Raw genomic sequence first — 24,741 nt, 5'->3', positions numbered from 1 at the left:
AACTCTATCATTTTTAAAAGTCGCTGAACTAATGTTGTTCAGATTGACGAGGGCGATCTATGTTTTAGTTTTTTGCTCCTATTACAGGCCACACCCAATATGACGCATAAACAGTGGACGTTAAATGCAGTTAAAGTAAGCTAGAGGTTGCCAAAATTAAGTATAACAGTAGCGTCTCCTGAGTTAATACGCGCAAAAATTAATTATAGTTTACTCTCAGAACAACTGGCCAACTTTAAAAGTAAGGTTTTAATCCGTATACCTTTCAAGTACCTTCGAAGAAGAAGGTGTAAAGCAAAATCTTGAGTTTTCTAGAATTTATATGCGAAATTACATTTGTTTACAACGAGCTTTACGGTAAAGGAAAATATCTTGAAGAAACCTGCACACACCGGCAAAGAAATTTAATGGTTTGTGTGAAGATCCTAATTCGCTCTGGGCCCGCGTAGGAACTACGGTCCGAGCCCTCTCATTCTGAGAGAAGGCATGTGCCCTGCAGTGGGACGTTTATAGGCAGAGATGATGATGATCCTTGTACAAAATTGAATTCACGGGTTTGTCAAGCAATTTCTCGACTATTTTAACGAAATTTTATCTATCAATTAATCATTTTATTTGTCAAAACATAGGTAAATGAAGAGATCTATCAAAAACATATATTTATACGCTTGACTAGTAATTTACGCGATTTTAAGTGCTTGCATGTTTTCTTACTAAAACCTTTTTCCCGAACTAAAACGGAGCACTTGGCTGGCACTTTAAGCTTTGCTCGGACTTTCTGCTTCGCTCGGATTTCCCGCTCGCTCAGTCAATAAATACAAAATCAAAAACAAATTCATTTTACTACTTTTTTTTTCACTCAATAAACATTTATTTATCACTGAATATTTGACTAATATTATAAAAAAAAACAATTACAATAATTCATTTTGAGTTTATTAAATTCCCCCTGTGGCAACCCTACCGATTAAAATAGGAACAAATTTATCCTTGCTCTTTGGAAGCTTGTACTCTGGTCTGTTTATTTACTCATGTGACGCAGCAACAAACTAAGTTAGGCTGTTCGGAACTAACTGGCGACGTTGCTATTGCTGTGTGACATTTAAACGAACATTGTGTAATAAGTTAAATCTAGAATTAAAATAATTAACGCTGCAAATACCACTCCTTCCACTTAATACTAGATCTAAACACAAAACTCTCATTCCGCGCACCCGAAACGGGTAAATCGTACCACGTAATCGTATCGTATCGTAGCGGACATTTTACTTTTTTTACAACGCGGGTAGATCGCGCACACTCGTCGCCACTGATAAATATGCGAAAGGGAGCGAGTGAAACTACGGCTTGCTGTTAGCGCACTGACTTTATTCAAATAGCAAAGGACGGTGGTGGGCGCAGCCACGCACACATGTAACATGAAGTAATAAACAAATGCCAAAAAAATGTTTTTAAATTTCGAATTTCAATTTGGAGGCATTCAGTCTTTGCGGCCAATATTTCGATATCTTTTAAATAAAAAGTTGAACGAGGCACTGTTATGTTTTCAGCCTAAATAAATATAATATTTTAGAAATATTTAGCACAGATTCAGATTCAGATTATTTACATCCATAACAATTTTACATTGTGTCGGATATCAACAATAATTACAATTACAACAATTTTAAATTCTATCATATCAACTCAAAATTAATACTATTAATAATATACCACTCAAAAGAATATAAGGGCCACTTAAATTTCACCGGTAAAATTAAATCAAAAAATGTGCGTTTTAATTGAATACATTTAATTGGATGAAAAGTACTTGTACTGTGTTATCATTTCTAGACCATTTTTAGACAAGAAATGTTATAAAGAATTATATTTATTAGTATTTTCGTTTCACCCATAAAATTCACGTAGCCCTTATTTTCTTTTGAGCAGTATAAAACTAATACGTTTACACAATACAACAAAATGCACACCAATTTTAATTTACTTTTATATGCCGAAACCAATCATGTCAGCTCAACACAATATTTTTTAATAAACAACCCACACCTAATAGTTTTTAAACTTTTTTTTAAATGAAACGTGCAAATTTATGTTTTCTTTTATGTAGGTAGGTTTGCATAGCTGGTGAATGCAAACAGAACGAATACCTACTGACCAGTCCAATCCAATGGGGGCTATTGCGTGTGAATTCGCCACTAGAGGCGCTAGTGTAGCGTGAGGTCTCCGAAATGTCAAATCTCATAGTTTTTGGGTGAGTTACGCGGGTTTATTTATAATTAGAATAAATTTGTGAATATTTTGCAATATCTGAAATTAATTATAGCAAATATGCGTTCCAGGGCAATGAATGTCTGTGTTTTAAGACAGTTTTGTCTTTCGCAAACCTTTGTCCTCCCTTTTTTCCGAACAAAACGGGGACTATGCAACACTGTGGCATGCTCGATATTTTTATGGTACGGTTTTAAGGTGTATTAAATATGATTTTAATCTAAACTTTGTTTTCACGCCCGTAATAACAGACTTTGAAAGCCATATTTAAAAACCTCACGCAACAGTGCGCCATCTAGTGAGACAAAAAACGATAGCCCTCATAGTCCAATTTGCACCTGAACTTAAATAGAGATAGTACTTGGCTTGACGCTATTTGTAGTGTACTAAATGTTTTGTGTAGCATATTGTTTTTTTTTGTGAATAAGTTTTTGATAAGATATTTACCATTTGAATGCCCATTAAATGGACATGTTTTTAGCTAGTAGGTAAGCTCATAGTGATCTTATTTTCACTGGGTTAGCTCAAAATGTGACCAAAGTTCAGGAGAAGAAAAAGTTAAATTAAAATAGAAAAATGAAAACGAATACAACATTTTTGTTTTTTCCGAAAAATCTAAAATTCTGGTAAACGGCGACACTTTTACAAAAAACATTTTTTGATATTTAGTAAATGACTTACCCAACTATCTCCCGTTTAAGTTTGTCATACCACTACTTACGGGACACCCTGTATATTCATATTTTTTGTTTAATTAACAAAAGAAAAATACGTGTCCATTACTTTCAGATAATCTAACCGATGGAATAAGTAAATTACATTTTTTTAGGAGACTACCCCCATTTTGTATAAAAATATAGGTATGGCCTCTTAAGCTAGAAACACACTGACGCCGGACCTTCGAGCTAATGTTAAAGGGCACACGTATTACCGCGTCACGCTTATTTTCCGCGCGGTATTCTGTGTGCCCTCTTTCACGTTAGCTCGAATATTACAACCGCGCCGCAACGCCCCGCCACCGCTCTTGTGTTTCAGGCTTTAATGAACATACAATACTAGCCAGTCATGTTGTAGGTTCGTCCTGCAGTTGACAGTTACGTAGTAACAAAGACACGGAAATAGCCGCAGATCAAGGCACGTCACTTACAGCGTTCGAGCTTCGTGGGTACACTCAATAACAATAATATCGGACAGCACAGAGCATTTGAAAAAAGCCGATAGGTACTCTGTAACGTCTAAGCGGTTTATTTAAATATTTTTTAGCGTTTTGACCTATCACATTTTTTAGGGTTCCGGAGCCAAAATGGCAAAAACGGAACCCTTATAGTTTCGCCATGTCTGTCTGTCTGTCTGTCCGACCGCGGCTTTGCTCAGGGACTATCAATGCTAGAAAGCTGTAATTTTGCACTAATATGTAGTAAACTATGCCGAGAAAAATTGTACATTAAAATTTTAAAAAAATGTTTTTAGTGTACCTCCCATAAACGTAAAGTGGGGGTGTTTTTTTCCTCATCCAACATTGTTGTGTGGGGTATCGTTGGATAGGTCTTAAACCCATTAGGGGGTTGCTAAAACGATTTTTCAATTCAGAGATTTGTTTCAAAATATTCAACTTAAAAGTGCAAATTTTCATAGATTCCGTATAAAATACGAAAGCTTTAGAAAAATATAACTTTTTTTTCGTAATGGCTACGGAACCTTATTTTGGGCGTGTCCGACACGCTCTTGGCCGGTTTTATTTTATCTTTCACATGATGGTTAGGTTAGTAGTGTAGTAAGTATACATTTATTATTATTTATTATCTAGCCTGGATTGATGTCCCACTGCTGGGCAAACGCCTCCCCCCATGTCCTCCATTCCTCCCGATCCAAAACAGTCTGAGGTCAGTCGGCGAGAAATACACCCTGGTCATCCTGCCATCTCTGTCTGGTCCTACCTACCCCGCTGTTGTCATCCTGTGGCACCTGTGGCATTTTTAGCCCACCGTTGTAGACGCATTCGGCTGACGTGGTTGGCCCAGTCGCACTTCAACCTGGCAGTCATTGAAAATAATAAAAAAAAAAAATTACAACTCCCAATTTTGTCTACTAAAGCATTAAAATTCTATGCTTGCCTAATCAATTTAGCAGTTCAAGTAAGCGATTTGTTCCAATTAATCAAATGAATGCTTGTCGAGAGTCAACTGTGTACACCTAGCATGATGGATCGTTTGAGAGCATGATTAATGGCAGCTTACGCAAAGTAAATATGGCGCCTGAAGCGTTTAAAGTTCTTTCAATGAAGCCGTTTTTAACCCCCGACGAAGAAAGAGTCTAGGGCATCGAGGCTTTCAAATGGATTTCCATGCGGTGCTTTTTAGCTATGTTTCATTAGAATCGGTTCAGTCTTATTTTTAATATTGAACTTTGAAATGACAATGTCGGGGGTTTTCCTACTTTTCTACCAGGTGTTACTTTTTGCGGAGGACCATACCAATGAACTAAAAAATAGTAGATTGTACAACGAGCGTTACCCGAGACGTTCATAAGTAATTTCACGTAGCCTAGATCCAGCATAAACACGAAGTACACGAGTATGAGAAGTGAAGGAGGGAAATTTTTATTTTGCTCACTCGCGACCTCACGTTAGCTAAATCTATGCAACAAATGTGTGTTTAGGCAGCTCCTTCACCTCCACACCATAAATACACAAACACACACAAATCGCCTAAACCCAACTATCACCGCCACCAAACTACACTGACGCGTTTCCAAATCAACCAAAGTTCATTTTTAGAGCAACATAACTACATCTGGTAGCATGGTAAGCGGTTGAAACTGATGACTGAACTGAATGATGCGACGAAATCAATGATCATAATTAATAACTTTAACAACACACTACAATAGCAAAGAATCCTAACTATTACTACGTAAAGAAGCGATAATACACCTCCCCCCTCGAATATATCGTCGCCTGCGACGAGGCAGTCAACGAGGAAGTCACACCGCGCTTGCGTCATACTCATACGCAAAGACTACAGTTACGGTTGTCAGTACTTACTCACTGCGTGCGCGTGTTGTAAATTGGTCTCCAATATTAAATTAAACTTTGTTAGATGCGAAACTTGTAATTGGTCAGAGAATAAAAATGATTCGCTATTGTTCGGTATCACATATTTTTTGTATAATTTGTTTAATATAAGTTCATATCTGGTTGAATTAGTAGGTATTTACACTCATTCAACAAATAAGAAAAACGTCACCACTTTCAACGACGTCATACTTATACAAACACATCTCATCATCATTATAGCTACAAAATTGAGTGACGGCGAGCGGCGCGGCGGCAGCGAGCGACGGCCCTACATAGTTTACGCACACATTTGGCGCGTGTACAGACGTTATGTTGTTTGTGTAGTAGTAAGCAGGCTATCTCGCGCGGGCGGTTGTATGGACTGTCACGGGCCTGCCAATAGGGTGTTTTGTATAGCTTCTTATGAAATTGTTTTAACTTTTTTGATTCAGACTCATAATTACTGAGTACTATACCATTGACTTACAGACGACAATCGATTGTTAAAATTATCTCGACGTTTCAGCCAAATTGAGGTCTAGAGTAGACTAGTAGTCTGGCTTTAAGACGTTTAGTTATTACTATTCCCAGGACTTAAACTTGCGTTTAATTAAAAGTTTTTAATGTCACCCTGTACAGTTGAAATAATTGCTTAAGTTTTATACACGGTGTAGAAATATAACGTAAATTATTCATATACGTGTCGATTATGAGTTAGCCGAAGCCTCAGCAAGCACAAAACCCATTAACGCTAAGCTTTAGGTACCTTTCATAGATTAAGACTGAAAGTGAAGATACTTACTGACATTTGCGAACATTAGGTGAACGTGAAAACATAGGGAATATTCCGCAAAACTGCGCAGGGGGCGTATTTTTTATTGCGTTTACTTGAATTGTCATCCTACGGACTTAAACGAAAAATTGAATTCATAAAAAAAAACGGCCAAAAGCGTGTCGGATACGGTCAAAATAGGGTTCCGTAGCCGTTACGAAGAAATTAAGTAATATTTTTCGAAGGATTCCGTATTTTATACGGAATCTTCCAAGTATAGGTATATTTTATACCTTAGGCTGGTATTTACTCTTAAACTACTAATAATTCTCAAGCAAACTTAACCGTTATAGTTTTCCTTGTAAGTTTGATAAACTTAACTACCATCCTGAATTTTTCCAAATTTTTACACCCACCAGTTTAGATTTTAGAGGGGGGACGCCCGATTTTAATGTTTTTTTTTTACTTTAAAGTTGAATATTTCGCAAACAGATCACTGAATTGAAATTGTCTTAGCAATCCCCTAACGGTTTTAAAAACCTATCCAACGATACCCCACACTATAGGGTTGGATGAGAAAAAAAATCACCCCCACTTTACGTCTATGGGAGGTACTATAAAAAAAAATGATTTTTTTATTGTACCATTTTGTCGGCATAGTTTACATATATATTCGTGCAAAATTACAGCTTTCTAGCATTGACAGTCCCTGAGCAAAGCCGAGGACGGACAGACAGACAGACAGACAGACATGGTGAATCTGTAAGGGTTCCGTTTTACCCTAAAAAAGTGCAATTACTTATGCCTTAGTTCTACCGAAGGTACGATATCACAGAGGTATACAGAACTCATCGTATACTTGTAGGTAAAAAGATGACTTGTTGTGCCTAATATGTAGTATATAGTATGCACAGAATTGATATGAGACTAAAGTCATTTTTCGAATAACGAACGTCAACTTATCTACAAGGTGTTAATTAAATAACTGAAAAGTAGTTTGCTCAGAATCGAGGTAGAATCGATTACACTATGTTTTTAATTAGGTTGTGTTTGTGTTTTTAAATCCCTTTTTTAACCCCGCAAACGCAAAAAGAGGGGTGTTATAAGTTTGAACGGTATGTGTGTCTGTCTGACTGTCTGTGTGTCTATCTGTGGCACCGTAGCTCTTATACGGATGGACCTGAACTTTTTTAGTTAGGTTATTTATGGCTGTAACAGGCGCCAATTAAATATTTTGTTGCATACTATTTCGATAATTTAATACTGGCTGTTTTGCTGTGAATGTGTGATTTTCTTCTAAAAACGTCAAAGCGCAGCGGACAAATAAAAATTATGAGTGTAGAGTTAGAAATGAAGTAGAATTACTAACTTAGCAAAACACACGAATACGTTTTAGAATAATGAAGGTATTCAAAAATAAATGCAATTAACTGACTTAAAATGAAAAAATATTTTTGGGGTCTCCGAGGTTTTCAGTTAGGAATTTAATTAACACCTTGTATACGGACACTTTACTACTACATACAACAGGTCATTTTCTTAAGTTTTTTTACCTATATGCTACTCCAACTCGCACGTGGCTAGATTTATACACAATCTGCACCGCAAGTTGAAACATCTATTCTATTTTAGTCTGTGCCCGTTTCCGGGACGACAGTGTCAACGTAGAAACTTTAGTATTAGAAAAGTTTAGTTATTAGAAGATTCTTGACTAGATATATAGCGATAGATAGCGAGTAGATGGACAAGCTACGCTTAAAGCTCATTTTATGATACCATGTTATTATTTATAAGTATCTTCGCTTAGCTGTTTTTAGGGTTTCGTACCTCAAAAGGAAAAATCGGAACCCTTATAGGATCACTTTGTTGTCCGTCTATCTGTCAAGACCTTTTTCTCAGGAACGCGTGGAGGTATCAAGCTGAAATTCATACCAAATACTCAGGTCTATTGTCCCTTGGAGCTCTGAAAAAATCAAACTTCCAAGCCAACGCAATCAAAAGATACAGCCGTTTATGCTGCAAATTTTCTACACTCGCAAGGGCATCAAAACCTACAGGGTACTTCCCGTGAACTCAAAATCTTGAAATTTGGTTCGAAGCAACTTCTTATAGCACAGATAAAGGAAAAATTGCGAAAAGCATACATTTTAGTTAGTATTAAATATAATGACCCGGATAACTCACGTCTTAAATCGAGTTTAGCTCGACATGTTTCGGGCTAATCCGTAGCCCTTCGTCTTCGGAGCAACGCGACTCAGCGGCTGCTGCAACACGCGCACTGCGCGCCGCCGCTCTGCACAAGCAGCTCCATCGAGACTTGGCTAGTTTTTTACAGAATGTTTTTGATGGGATTTTATACTTTCACATCCTCTCAAACTTTCACATCTACAATTTTTTAGTAAAATGTTATAAAAGCGAATGTTGGTAGGTATGTTTCTTTGTCACGCTTTCACGATTAAAATACCTTAGCCATTGAGCATAATCAATTTTCCGCAATTTGTGCGCAAATAAACGAATTCTCCGCAGAAGAAGTCGCGGTCAACAGTTAGTTAGTATATTATAGACATTGATGTTTGTGAGGATTAAACTTTTTCATGCAAAAAATACTAAATCGATGTTTATGAAATTCGGGATACAGTATAGCTAACAAATTTATTATACCGGGTGTGGCCTGTAATACGAGCAAAAAATTAAAACATAGATCGTCCTCGTCAAACTGAACAACATTAGTTGAGCGACTTTTAAAAATAATGGAGTATTTGAATTTGCCTTTTTTTCATACAAATTAAATACTGCTATCAATGTACGCCATCCTAGAACCCAACTGACGTCGCCTGTCGCGCTACAAACATCATGAATTTTGCTTTACATTATGGATGTTCAATATGTATTTAAGTATGTATTTATCTATATAAGTATGTTTATCCGTTGCCTAGTATCCATAGTACAAGCTTTGCTTAGTTTGGGACTAGGTCAATTAGTGTGAAGTGTCCCATGATATTTATTTATTTATTTTATTTATTATTTATTTACATTGCTTCTTCGAATAAACTTAAAAGTGTAATAAAAGTTAAAAAAACTAATTATTTTTGTTCAGTTTGAGGAGTATGGTCTATGTTTTAATTATTTGCTCATATTACAGGCCACACCCGGTATATAACATAGATATATAGATAAAAAGCGTTTTTTATCCCGGATAAATATTTTCGCAGGATACCGATTTACTAACTTTTTCATAAATGATGTCGAGGGAAACAGCTAGTTGTAAATGAAACAACTCATACAAAACAATCAGCTTCATTTATTCCACAATAAAGTTTGTACAACAACAAACATACCAAACCATACGATATAACTATATGTCCCAATCTACACAAGCAGTTAAAACACTTTATTTACATTCGCTTACTTACTATATCTAAGACTCCAAACATTATCTTACGCTGTACAAAACGAAAATATCTATATCACAAATATATCAGATTGATGTTTTACTATAAACCTAAAATCTCAAACTTTTTTGTTCCTTATGTCCGTAGTTTCAAATAAATATCACATAGCTTTACATTACCACGATTAAGAATCGAAAATTCGATGCAGTATAAATAGAATTAAACTTATTAATCCCTAATTTCCACGCAGGCGCAAATAATTATGCATCAAACTGTTGCGTACGTCTGTATCTTGAATCAAATATAAGGTTTTATAAAAAAAACATCGTCGCCGACTTAATATAATAGTGAATAATATTATTTTCTTTTTTTATAATGTTATCGTGCGGTAATTTAAATACTTACATTCTAATTACCTAAATTATAATAATGTTACTACGTACATAAGGAAATGATTATTATAACATTAAATTTCTACAGCTTGCAAATTAAGTTTGAAATTTGGGCTCAATGTTTATTTAAAAACATCAATCAATGAACATATATAACACCATTATTTAATACAATCGCCATATTACTTATAACTAAGAACATATATTTTGGGAAACGAAATGTTTCTATTTTTTGAATAGGCCTTCTGGATTCTTGCGTTTGTCGATATTTACAGGTTCTAAGATAAATTTGACTAAGTAGGTAAGTAACAATATTTTTAAAAAGCCTAGTTAATGGTGTAACTATAACGTAGTCCTAATTATTTACCTTCCTAAGCAATCATTAACGCTATTAAAAGTAAATTTATGGATGTTGTTATTAAATTTATTTTGTAACAGTCAAATGTACATATTGGCAAAGATAGATATTAATATGACAGTGAATAGAAAAAAAAATCACATATTCGTTCAGGCTTACTAAAAATATTACAACAGTTTTAAATATCACAACACACTTCACACATACATTCTTTGCTTAAATTCGATATCACATCCGGTTTTTGAATTTAAATCGTTGTAAGGTTGACACCTTCAAGATTGTTTATTTGTTTATAGTAATCTCTGGAACTGCTGGATTTTAGCTCTGTCACAAATATTAAGCGAGACGGTCTCTAATTATTCTAAGCTTCTTGAGAATCCAAGACATCCAGACAAAGTTGCAAACAATATTATAAATATTACTTATATAACTATCAAACAGAAACTTGACTGACTCACAGACAGATAATGCACAGCGAAAATAATTGAATCTACTTATTTGAAACTTAGCAGAAGTTTGCCTTAAACATTATTAGAGATATAAAAATAAGAGGTTTTAGAAATACCCCACGGTCAAGCTAGTCTATTATTTATTCTTCCACGAGGATACCACAACAAATATTTATTTTCATTGCCATTAGATGTTAAGTTTCAAATCAGGAATATAACAATAAAAAAATCATAAATGAGTCAATATGAGCAAAATAAATCAGCAACATCCACTTCAACTGAAAAACGTACAGAATATAATTTCTTTTATTTCATGCAGCATTCATGCAGCATCTTCTAAAGTAAAGTAAGTTGTTACAGAAAAAAAAGTGGATATTGCTGACTTTAGAAATATGACTCAAATATCAAATAATAAAAATATAAACAATCAAACTTGTTACTTCCTGTAAAACTTGACCATACAAAGATTTACGAGTAAAATAAAAATCTGCTTCTGGTTCTATTCTAGCCGACGCTCACTCCAATATCAATGTGAACTTTTGGTTGCCCAAATGAATGGAAATACTTTCGGCAAGCCTTTTGTGTTCCAGATTAAAAACAAAAATAAACTTGCAGCCGGTATAATAAGCCGTAAGCCAGTTGATGCTTTTTAATCCATCAAACATTCGTGAACACGGACATTTTTGTATAGATCTTAAATAAAGTGTACTTAACCATTTATTAAAAGTTTCATTTTTCCTCCATCAATCACGAATGTTAAAATATGACATTTCGTTTTCAATATTATAGTTTTGGAACGAATCTGACTTTTATACTAAAACAGAAAATAATTGAAACTGGCTCAACTCTTAATTAAAATTTGTCTGGTACAACATAACAGTGATTTGTTGAAGCTGACACTTAAAAAATTCTAGCACACGCTTAAAATATTTATCATGAAAGATGCAAGCACATTTTGTTGCAACTTCGAAAGATGTTTTACTTAAGTAATCATTTATTAAATTTAGGATGTAATTTCTCGACAGACGAAGCGTTATCTTCATCTCGTTGGCCGATGCCCGATGGTTACTGAAACAAAAGAAAAGTGTGTTTTTTAAATGTTACTGATAATATGTTATTGATAATATGTCTTCCTACGTATTTATTTTCTTCCAAAAGTGAAGTGGTTAAATTTTCGCCTCTACTACTCTTAATGCGATTGTTTTTATAGATTTTAGTAAATTTTAGACTGACCGTCAATAATTTAGGCAAGAACAACTTTTACGGAAATTTCAGAGAAAAATAAATTCAAATGTGTTAAAAAAGCTAAAGTAAAGTGATGTCTATAAGATTTAGAGATGGGTCGTGGTAAGTAAAATGAAAAAAAAAATCCTAACAGTACAAGAAAGTCTGTTTTTAGCAAATATCGCCTAGTTAAATAATGCGATAACAAATCTAGTTATTACATTGTTTAAGCTCATCACTGTGTACAGGTAGCTAGTAAATAAACCTTGCTATGTTGCCGAGTCATTCAAGTTAGTACTTTTTGCAACAGGTGGCAGATAAACTTTTATTGCTTGGAAAATGTCCAGACAATTCGATACGGATTTGCTCATTATAAAAAGTAGTTACAATATTGATTTTGATAGAAAATTCACTTTTAATACAAGTTTGTTTACTAACTTATTGACCTTTTTATTGACAATGTCGTATCAACCAAATTTAAAAAAATTATGTTCCTAGATCTACTCTGAAAAAAAAATTGATAAAGTAAGTAAAGTAAGTAAGTATAGATTTTTTGTACTGATTTGTGGCGTGCAATAAAGAATATTCAATTTTGTATTGTATTGTATTGTAACAAAAAAAATTGTTGCTTGTAACATGACTGATTACCTACAAACTAAGGCCTACTAGTAGCTAAAAGTTAGTTTAGTAGGTGTTAGGGGTTCAGTCTACTCGTGCCCGTGGTCACTGTAATGTGGTTGAAACGTCTAGGTTTATGCTCGTATTACTCGTGTGTTTTAGCGTGATAAGTCCCGTTTGTGGTATTTTGACTATGAGTGAAAGTCACAAAAGTTAAAAACGTTAAGTTAGGTGATGTCTTCCAAAATCAGTTTTGCAATATTAGCATTATTTTGGTTCCTAATTAATACATTTTGGCTAATCTTCAAGTAGCCTAACTAGTTCAGCTATCCTTTTTCTGCAAGGATATATATGTAAGCTATGCTGACAAAATGGTACAATAAAGAAATGAAAAATATATTTTTTTAGGGTACCTCCCATAGGCGTAAAGTGGGGGTGATTTTTTTTATCATCCAACCCTATAGTGTGGGATATCGTTGGGTAGGTCTTTTAAAACCATTAGGGGTTTGCTAAAACGATTTTTCGATTCAGCGATTTTTTTGCAAAATATTCAACTTTAAAGTGCCGGTGGGTGGAAAAATTTGAAAAAATGAATGAAATCCTGAAGGATCGTAGTAAATATATTAAATTTTCAAGGAAAACTATAGCGGCTAAGTTTGCTTGAGAATTATTAGTAGTTTAAGAGTAAATAGCAGCCTAAGGTATAAAATATACCTAAACTTGGAAGATTCCGTACCTATAAAATACGAAATCCTTAGAAAAATATTACTTAATTTTTTTGTAATGGCTACGGAACCCTATTTTGGGCGTGTCCGACACGCTCTTGTTATACTGATAGATTGGAATGCCCATAATAATATTATCACGCTTTTGATAATTCCTCGCCTGTCTTAGTGGTCTTAGACAAGTGACAAAGTTTCATCAATATGAAGGCGATATTAGATTGCTTGTTTCGGGACAGATTCCTTGCAAGTGACCCATATGAGATGCCTCGGATACTGGGTTACCTTTGAGGCCTGCAAGGGTATGTATACGCTACTAGGTGTTGGTTAATAATATTGTTGTGTCTTGTGTAGTGTTTCTTTCTTTCTTTAGTTAAAGATTCTTCCAACGATCATTACCATGCTTGCCTATATCAGCTACTTCACTCGTTTTGACCATTAAATCGGGCATTTGAATTAGGGATTTCTTCTTCTGAAAGTGCCTCACCATTACTGGAGGTTGGCCGTTAGCTCCGACAATCTTTTCCTATCTTGAGCCATCCGGAACAGTGGCTCAGCAATGCTGATCCCGGTCTTTTCCGCGGCCATGATTTTTTCCGCCTTCCAGGGCGCCGCATCCCCTGTATTTTGCCCATCAATATTAGTTGCAGCAGCTGATATCTGTCATGGCGCAACACATGCCCCAGATATTCGATACGAGGGTTTCCCGGCTGGCGAAATATTGCTAGATGGCGTTAATATCGTGAGGTCCGTAAGGTCGCAGAAATCAGCTGGATGCGGGCAGCGTAAGACCGACCGTTACGGAACTCTTTGGGGGGAGGCCTTTGTCCAGCAGTGGACGTCTTTCCGCTGATGTGATAATGACTATGTGTTAAAATCTAATTCTATTTATCCCACTTATAATAAATGCGAAAGTTTGTAAGTCTGTTTGTTTGTTACTTCATCACGTCTAAACCGCTGAACCGATTTAGATGAAATTCAGTATACAAAGAGTGTAAGTCTCGGGGAAGGACATAGGATAGCTTTTATCCCGGAAAATTGCATAGTTCCCGCGGGATAGTGAAAACCGAATTTTACGCGGACGGAGTCGCGGGTAGCGGCTAGTTTATTTATAAAATTATCAAGTTGCAGAGCATGAAAAATAAATTATTGAAGTCAAACTTTTCTTTCTGGCAGCAATCTCGTAATAATTACACCTAATTTTCACGTTTAATGAAACTTCTAAATTTCCTTGAATTTTGTAGTAAACAAGCTACGTGTTAATTAGTCCTTTAATTTAGTTCCTTATTGGCTAAGCCAGGAGCCAGGTCAACATTATGCTTCTAACAATATAATATGTTGCAGCATTACTGCCGTCACAGCAAGCTTTGACATAAGGTTGTTTTTGGAACTACATCTCTCGTCGCTCAGGAAAATAATGATAGTTCTATCATGCTGTGACTCAATTAATATGATCACGAAGTTAATCAAAGTGATAATTACTAATCAAGAATGATTTTAGGAACGAGTTATATATAGATTACCCCTTGTATCTATCCTGCGGACACGAAACTACTGTTCTTGTTTAATTATCGACCGTGTTTACCTGCGGCTTTGCACGCGTAAATTAAATTCGTCCCGTAAATTCCCAAGAATTGCATCATGGTATTCATTGAAGTTGCATTCCAGTTAAAACCATCGTGCCTTTTATGACCAGAACCCAGCGGTTGAGATAACAATATTTAATCCGTATCGCATAGTAATATCAGAATAAAAAGTAGCTTATATTTATGTTTTATTGTCATATTCTCATTTATAAGCTATATTATTGAAAGATTTCATTAAAATCCATTCACTTAGTAGTTTTTGCGTAAAAGAGTGACAAGTTCCATGTATAAACACATCCATACAAACTTTCGCGTTAATTCCAAACTACTTATAAACTAATCTCAACTTAAAAATACCAAATCTTTTATACGACAACTTCAGTAAAAGTATTCGTAGTTCTACGAATAACTCGATAGAATAAGTGTTTGCATGATTAAAGTCGTCCTCTTCCTTCCGGAAACCTTTGAAACGAAAAGAGTCAAAAGGTCTAAAATTAGATGCAAATAAAGTTACAAATAAGGAAGTTTTAGTGAAGAAAATACATGTTTTTTGTTAGAAGTAATTGCTCGAGTGAATTGGGAAATGGAGACTTATTAGGTGCGGACCTTGCTGATGCCATTACGCTGAGATTGATTTATATAAGGATTGAGAGTGGACGACGGCATGCGAGCTGCGTGGGCGTTGACATTGAAGATTTACGCAGAAGGGGAGCTGTTGTTAATGAAATAAAGGTGGATTTAACTTAAAATACACTTTAAAAATAAAAATACAATAAATCCTCAAGTTGGCGATGTGAAAGAAAGAAAGAATACATTTATTCTTGACATTATAAAAAATAAAATACGTATAACGGGCACTAAATGAAGCTTTAGTTATTTTTTTCAGAATTAGGTAATTTTTGGGTTCTTCTTACTCGGAATCGCGTGCACTATATTATGACGATGTTAAAAAATGTCCCCAATTTTCCAAAAAAAAAATTGTGTCCATTTTGCAAGGACCCAGGTAAATCGACAATTACGGCAACCGTTCAATAACTGGCCACCTTACACTAAATAACGAATTCTAGTCACCTATAAATAGGATTCATTCTTCGCATAAGGTGGTCAGTTATTGGTATTTGACGATATACCCCGTATAAACTGTCAGTAAAAGTAAAAAAGTGACAAAAAAAATTATTGATGATTCGGAGTAAAAAAAAAACCGGCCAAGAGCGTGTCGGACACGCTCGAAATAGGGTTCCGTAGTTATTACAAAAAAAATAAGTAATATTTTTCTGAGTATTTCGTATTTTGTACGGAATATTCCAAGTTTAAGTATATTTTATACCTTAGGCTGCTATTCACTCTTAAACTACTAATAATTCTTAAGAAAACTTAACCGTTATTGTTTTCCTTGTAAATTTGTTATACTTACGACCATCCTGAATTTTTCCACCCACCGGTTTAGATTTTAGAGGGGAGTTTGCACTTTAAAGTTGAACATTTTACAAACAAATTGCTGAATCAAAAAATCGTTTTAGCAACCCCCTAATAGTTTTAAGACCTATCCAACGATACATGACAGACATGGCGAAACTATAAGGGTTCCGTTTCTGCCATTTTGGCTACGGAACCCTAAAAAATCAGTTACCTAATAAGAAAATGCGTCATTTAAAGTAAAACTGCCCCTAAATCAGCAAAATATCGTCCTTTTTTGTACTGTGCTGCTGGTCTTCTTTTGGGGCTGTCAGGACTGACATGCAATACTTTAAAACTACAATCAAACACAAACATAATATGCGAGGCACGTCGTTTCAGACAATTTTTTTACGATGATTAATGACTTTTTGATTTTGCGATGAGGCTTGGATCATGAGCTTTATTAATTAAGGGCAAGGTAAGGTGGATATGGGTACAACTACGCAACGAGATAATAGCAAACACTGTTTGATACCTTAGTAAATACAGCTATCTTTTTTAAGTTTATCCTGCCTATTCGTAACTACAACTTAAAACTAGGGAACCTTAAAAATTGAGAAACCCCTGACATTTTCATTCCAAAGTCTCTTCAGTATCTTATAAACGGCATTTAGTAAAAATTAAATATAAAACTATCGCGATTAGGTAATTTAGAACTTTATAAAAAAGAACTACGTCCGTTGATATACAAGTTCCACCAAACCAAGTCCAAGCCAAGTCCAAGTTACTTCTAAAACACCTCTGTTTTGCAATAGGAGTTAAAATAAAGTATAGGAAAAAACTTTAAGAAAAAATACTTACTTTTATAGAACAATAGTGATATCTTTATACTCGCTGATCTGTGACTCTTCATCTATTAATTGTAGATTAACATTTTCATTTTTCGTGTTATACGATGCAGAGATCGTCTTATCCTCTAATATAATGCTTCCTACTTCAATACCATTGTCTTTTTTTCCGTTCTCTTCTAGCATCCGATGCTTCAACGAGGGGCCTCTGTTAAAAGAAGATGCCAGCAGAGTTTCTTGAATTGTGTCATTGCCATTGCAAATTTTATCAGATTTGTGTGTTGGCATACGCCCAGAGTGGTAACTATTACGGGCTCCTCCGGTCGCTTCAAAAAAAGGGAGCACTTGTTTGAACTCCTTTCTAAAGTTTTCGTTAAGCCAAGCATACAGAAATGGATTGTAACAAGTAGAAGCCATCGCCATTGAATGAGCGAGAAAAAACGATATGTAGTAATAGTTCCACTCTGTCATTTGTGCGTAAAAATCATTGAAAATATTGATAGCATTAATAGGAAGCCATGAGATGCCAAAGATGGCCACCATGGAAATGAGCATTCTGTTAGTCCTTTTTTTCCTATCTCTATCTGCTTCTTCTCTCCTGGTGTTTTTCGCACCGGGTTTCGACCGCGCACGGTCGTTTAATCTTATGCTTACACAAGTATAACATATAGCTATTACTAAAAATGGTATAATAAACTGAAATACACTGGTGAGCACTCCGAAGACCTTTCTAAATTTGTCGGAGGGCCAGCTCTCTTCACAGTAAGTCTTATTGTTCGTTATTTGTATTCCCATAAAAAGACCGTATGGACATGTTACGAGCAATGATGAGATCCATATGGTGATAATAATACATATACATGTGATGAGCCTCATCCTCGGATAGAAGGGGTAAACGATGACGAAGAATCTGTCAACGGCTATTGATGTCAGAGTGAGAGTTGAAATATAGACGCTCGTTCCTTGAGCATACGGCATGAGATGGCAGAGAAGCCTACCGAATACCCATCGTCCGAGAAAAGTATATAAGGGTGTCAAAGGCACAGCGAAAACGCATAGCAAGATATCGGAGAGCGCCAGGTTGGTAATAAAGAGATTCGTGACTGTCTGCATAGCGCGGTTTCTGAACACTACGAAGCATACTAGCACGTTTCCGAATACGCCTAAAATGAAAATGATGCAGTACAGCAAGCTAAATGCGACTTGCACGACAATAAAGTCGATTAAATCTGTCGTCTTATTCAATCTTGGGTCGTCGATCACATTGTATGTGTCGCCGCTGAGTGTTTTTGTGAGGATCAGAACTCCTCCACCAACGTGGGAAATATTCGAACTCATAATAGCTGTTTCATTTTTCGGGTCAAGCGTCGATATAACATCGTCGTAGACTGTGGTGTTCATCATTTTATGTCAGGGTTCTGCAGGGGTCGTGAAACTTCTGCCAGTCCATCTGCGAACAAGGAGATAAATCTTTAGTAAACCACGGGTACCCTCGTAAAGAGTCAATGGAAACTCTATAAACATTTACATCGACGGCCTCTTATTTATTCGTGGGGACTATATAGTAATAGATTTTTATTTCCGGCAAAATTTTCTATGAGGGCATTTCTTAAATAATTTTCAGATAGCCCAAAAAAATAAACATTTCAGACTTGAATTTTTTTTTTAATATTTTTAATTTTTGTATGTCAAAAATTATATTCAAAAATTTACTGATTTAAGAATAAGAAATGCCCATGAACGTTATTTTAATGTTCACAAATTGTAAATTGTTTACCATTAAAGTCAAGCGAATTACCTAAAAGATTGACGTGTAGTGTCTAATCAATGATTTAGCTATTTAATTGAAGATATCTTAGGCTTATCTATATTATTCCTTCCAAGATGAATGTAACTAAATTTGATTTCATCATATCCGAACCGAACCCTCTTACTAAGGCACTCCGGCATCCCTCAAAACAATTTTCGCGAGAGTATCGCGACAAAAGGACTAAATAAAGATTTTATTGGTAAAATGAGAAGAGGTTACAGGTGGGCGGTTGCCACGGCAACCGTAACGGGTGTCGTAAAAGCGAAAAACATTAACGCCAAAGATGTTTGTTACAGGCGCGGTGCCAAATGCGAGTCGGGACAATGCTCGGGTATTCCAGATAATGTTTTATGTCCAGATCTGTTATAAATTACAAGATCCGTTTACTTGGGAGTGTCCAATCCTCTTTTTCACAGAAATAAACCTCTTGACGCACTTCTAAATGCGTGGTTCTGAAAGTTAGTGAGATATAAATATATGCTTAGCAAAACATAGGTTTCCTTGAGGAAATTAAACAGAATTTTAAAAATCTTGTGAAAGTAAACGGCTATCTTCCCAAATTTACATTAGTCAAACTTATAGACAAACAGATCAAACACCTGCTGAAATATTCGGAAAAAACCGTGTATACCTACAACCTAAGGGGCGAGTTGATATGCGAGGAACTTTAAACAATCAATTTTTTCCTTACAGAATTGGTCTGGTTTTGTGAAACAGTATTGTATGTATATGAGTTGTTACTGAGAAATCGAAAGTTAAATGCCAAAAAATAAATGAAGGTGCCAAGAACTCAGAATCGATTGTAGTGAATCATATACATTATGAGCACGATAAACATATCCAAAAGCTCATTAAATATGTATGTTGAAACACTACACTACACTAACCCCATTAACTCATTTTCTTCCATATTTTCACAGCTGGTACCCTTTAAGTGCTTTATCGTAACATTTATTCTAATGCCGGTAGATTATTCAATGATTCTCTGCCGCTTCATTGGTTTCGTTTGAATCAATCGTCCTCGATTACATTTATGTGGATTATTGTAGAGCAAATCTACATTTTGTTCACACACGATAGGTTTCAGGAACAAACATTTTGTTTTTCCCATACAAAAGCGTGCAATTTTTTCGAACGTATGTATGTAATCGACTCGACTGGGCAATTAACAGCCACGCGCGCCGGGCAGGCCGGCAAAAAAAATCCTGCCCTTGAGGAACCGGGGTGGGGACGACTACTAGCCTAATAAAGCATAAGTAGCAACAAAATTTACGAAACAGACCACAAGTTCATATTTCTTGAAACCGATACTTAGCAGAAAAAGCATAATATATAATAATTTGAGGTTGAAAAAACATAAATTGTAACTTGTGCTTTTGCAGTGTCCGAGATTTCTAATTGATAAAAATATTAAACTAAAAAGAAAACGCATTTCTGTCAATTTGTGTGTTTTTTACATAGATTTTTTAAAAAAACACAAGTGGTTACTTATGTAGTTTTCTGTCTATGAGTATATAGTTGTGTCTTTTCTTCCTCCAACAGGAAGTAATATCAACAAAATTACATGGACTTGTGCTTGCCTAAATCATGACCTGTAAGAGATATCCAAATAACTGCTAGACAGAAAAATCTATTTTTTTTCCCGGAGTGCGAGGCTGGTGAAAAGTCAATTTTCCAAAAAATTACACTTATGGTTTTTCTCCTTGAGGCGCAGTAAAGTTCATAGACCCAGCACAGTCTAAAATTGAAAAAATAATAATTAAAAAGTTACTTTGTCTCACGGAGTGAGCAAAATGCGATTTTGCTCGCTGTTTTTAATAGCAAAACCTGCCTGTTTGAGCTGCTGAGGTGAAAAAACATATTTTTACAAACAACACTTGGAGTGATCACTAGTATATGAAACAAGTATCGATAATTGAAATTATCGATATAGGAAGTCATTACCTGTCACAGAACTTTGCCCTGTGGATTCCTACGCATATGTTTACATCAACCAACCGGAAAAGTTTGATCGTTTTATATCATACATATTTATACATCATTTGATACACCAATATGTGTTATGCCATCCATCGCAAATAAATATCTCATAGCGTACTAGAAGCAAATAGAAGACATAACACTTCTACTTATTCCTCTTTTATTATTTGTGTGAGTTTACGCATTGCTTACTTTTTACGTAATAATCAGACTTATCCCAAATCCCTAATGTCTATACAAACGCAACTAACTGTTGGCGCAGCGATAAAGGGCCAAGCAATCTTATTGTTGTAATAGTCGTCCCAAATACACTCTTGCGTCGTAAAAAGGAATTAATGTTCGAAATTAACGAAATGCTTCAATGTTACGCCAAATTAATTACTCGATTGTTTATCAGCTAAATTGTAGGGAAATCGTTAATTTCAATTTGTGTCGAACTTTTCCAGAGGGTATTCTTTGGTTAAATTAAAATCAGTTTTTGTTGTGTAGTGGTCGAAAAATTAATTTGAATTGGACTCGTAAACGGTGGATTTATTAAAATTCATTTGATGTTAATAGCTTCTTTTATTTTAATTTATTACACCACGTGTAAGCACATATCGATACCTTTAGGTTCAATTGGCGTAAAGGACAAAATGCCACTTTTCAGGAGAAGCAAAAAACGTTTTTTATTTCACAAAATCTGTTGTATTTTTTTCTTTGTTGACCAATATTTTCGCTGTCTATGAGAAAAGTGCTTAGAATTCTTGTCTTTACAGGATAGTCTGGTGACCATAACGCTAAATAAGATAGTTAAAAGTTAAGTGTCCTTTACACCCTGGAAAAAACGTCCAGTAGTCCCTTACGTCCACATCATTTAAAAAATATATAGTAATTTAGGCCGTAAAGGTCACTTTCATACAAAGTAAATGCAATTTTGGGGTGTAAAGTTCACTATAACTTACTGAATACTTGTTATTTTCTGTAGATTACTATAACTACAGAAGTCAATTATGTAAGAATATTTAGTATTTTGCTATAGTTATACGCTAGTAATTGCATAGTAGTGATATTATTGGTTACGTAACGAAAAATTATCGTAAAGCACATTATCACACCGAACTTACATTCATGGAAGTAAATTATTGTTGTGTAAATATTTATTAATTAGTTTGGTTCGTTGTTTTATGTTAGTAAATTAATCTAGGTTGTATTGTGAATGAAAACACAATGATGGTAAAGGTAACAATTTATTTGAATCATCTTTAATAATCAAATAACTCATAGCTCACATGCACTTGATATTTACTTCATTCTTATAATCAACTAACTCGATTTAATCCTAAATAAAATTAAAAATGAGATCTCTTTAAGTTCAAGTTATGTATCATTAACCCTAATAAAGTATATTTGTACTTTTTGCTGCATATTACAAATGTACTTGAATAGTAAAACTCTTAACGCTTCAGTTGGAATCACAAAACAAAATATTTTGTTAAAATGAACTTATAAATATTACTTATAAATAAATATAATTAATACTTATAAATAAATATTAGTTCGTGAGCCTTAAATTAGCAAACACTGCAACAAAACAAATGTTTTAGTAAGTTATTACTCTCAGGAACTAATATCATTAAGTTTCTAGAAAAAAACTACTGTTTATTAAAACAAAATATTTTGTTTTGTGATTCCAACTGAAGCGTTAAGAGTTTTGCTATTCAGATGTATTTTGTAATATGCAACAAAAAGTACAAATATGACTTGTTAGGGTTAATGTAAGCATAACTTGACTTTAAAGCGATCTCATCATAAAAAATATTTTGGACTAAGTCGAGTTAGTTGATTATAAGAGTGAAGTAAATACCTAATGTATGTTAGCTGCGAGTTATCTGATTTTTAAAGATGATTAAAATAATTTGTTACCATTATCATCATTGAGTTTTTATTCACAACACAACCTAGATTAATTTACTAACATAAAACAACGAACCAAAATATAATTAATAAGTATTTACACAACAATAATATATACATTCCATGGATGTTAATTCACTGTGAAAATGTGTTTTACGATAATTTATCGTTACGTAATCAATAATATCATTACTATATAATTACTAGCGTATAACTATCATCATCATCATCATCCCAGCCTATATACGCGTCCCACTGCTGGGCACAGGCCTCCTCTCAGAACAAGAGGGCTAAAGAGGTATAACTATAGCAAAATACTAAATATTCTTACATAATTTACTCCTATAGCTATAGTAATCAACAGAAAATAAAAAGAAAAAAGTATTTTGTAAGTTATAGTGAACTTTACACCCCAAAATTGCATTTACTTTGTATGAAAGTGACCTTTACGGCCTAAATTACTATATATTTTTTAAAATGATGTGGACGTAAGGGACTACTGGATGTTTTTTCCAGGGTGTAAAGGACACTTAACTTTTTAACTATCTTATTTAGCTTTATGGTCACCAGACTATCCTGTAAAGACAAGAATTCTAAGCACTTTTCTCATAGACATCGAAAATATTGGCCAACAAAGAAAAAAAATACAACAGATTTTTTGAAATAAAAAACTTTTTTTCTTGTTAAAAGCAGCATTTTGTCCTTTACGACAATTGAACCTAAAGTTATCGTTTACCTACCTCTTAAAACGTTTCAATTACAAAGTGACATCATCAAAGACAAGAATAATAAGTACATATTGTTTACAAGTTCACTATTTTTATGGTAAATGTAGGTAGTAAAGGACCAACTAACATGAAACGGTTCTAGCTAATCAGGTCGTAAAGAGCAAACATTATAAAGCGAGTCCTATACACCCATATTCATTACATGTCTTGTTATTATAGTCATGCAAATGGCAGGTCTTAAAGGTCAAGATGCATAAATTTATGACTTTACGTCGTAGTTTATAGTTTATGATTACCTTTACGTTCCATGTTATTTCAGGTTTGATATTTACACCCAAAAAATTTTTTGTTTCTGGTCTTTAGGCATGTCAAAATATGGGGCGTAAAGGTCAAATTTTTCAAGATATCAAAATTTTAACAAAACAGATCGATAGAGCTTGAAATTCTGAACAAAACTGTATATATAACTCATTTTCGGTATTTTGTCCTTTACGCCAATTGAACCTAAAGGTATCGATATACCTCTAAATAGGTCTATAAGCACCGACCGAAGCTCAGCAACTGATTTTACGTTCCTCTACAATGTAGAGTCTACATACTAGGCAGGCGTAACACACAAGCACGGAAATTACGCGACACGGTTTCGGAACGCTTACGCGTGCAATGCTATTTCAATTACTAGTAATACATTCGTCTCCTCTTTCCTCCTCTCGTCTGTTTTGTCAACATCACGTGGCGTTAGATAAAAAAGCCACGGAACTTCGGTTAACTCCTGTCAGGATTTTTGGTTGTTTTCCAAATAGTAATTTGAAATTTGATCCCGATTCCCTAATATTCCCTATAGCGTAATTTTGGCAAATTGTGTATAAATTCAACCTGTTGAAATCTATTTAAAATATTAACTAGCGGAAGTCTCCTTACTACACTATATTTATCAAATATTAAGGGACGTAATTTTATGATTTAAATTCGGTTTTTTTTCCGTGTACCCCTGTTTACAAGCATAGTTTGGCGTAATATATACAACACACAACAAAAAGATTGAAGCGGGCACATGTGCTCCCTGATTGAAAGAAAACAGAGCAGTGGGCCAGTCCCTCTCTAATGATCCATTGCTTGTACATAACATCTAATTAAAGTATATCGACTGATTGTAGATTATGCAATATAAAAAAATGATATTTCTATAATAGACGGTGAAAGATATTGATTGATTGGTATGATTTTAATAAAACAGACTTTTTA

The 24,741-nt window shown here is 34.6% G+C and overlaps 1 protein-coding gene across 1 annotated transcript in view; it reads right to left on the bottom strand.

The window, feature by feature from the left end:
- Positions 1-9,376: 9,376 nt before the first annotated feature.
- Positions 9,377-24,741, bottom strand: part of LOC141430661 (neuropeptide Y receptor type 2-like) — an 88,564-nt gene continuing 73,199 nt past the window's right edge. The window contains exons 2-3 of the mRNA XM_074091471.1: positions 17,096-18,532; positions 9,377-11,754 (exon numbers count right to left, since the gene is read on the bottom strand). Of these exons, the coding sequence (XP_073947572.1) occupies positions 17,098-18,486 (1,389 nt within the window). The 5' untranslated portion in view covers positions 18,487-18,532 and the 3' untranslated portion in view covers positions 9,377-11,754; positions 17,096-17,097. The remainder of the gene's footprint in view (positions 11,755-17,095; positions 18,533-24,741) is intronic.

Source organism: Choristoneura fumiferana, chromosome 8 (genome assembly GCF_025370935.1).
Source record: "Choristoneura fumiferana chromosome 8, NRCan_CFum_1, whole genome shotgun sequence".
Classification (NCBI taxonomy): domain Eukaryota; kingdom Metazoa; phylum Arthropoda; class Insecta; order Lepidoptera; family Tortricidae; genus Choristoneura; species Choristoneura fumiferana.
Note: the sequence above shows the minus strand (reverse complement) of the source record. Positions and strands in the feature narration are given on the sequence as shown.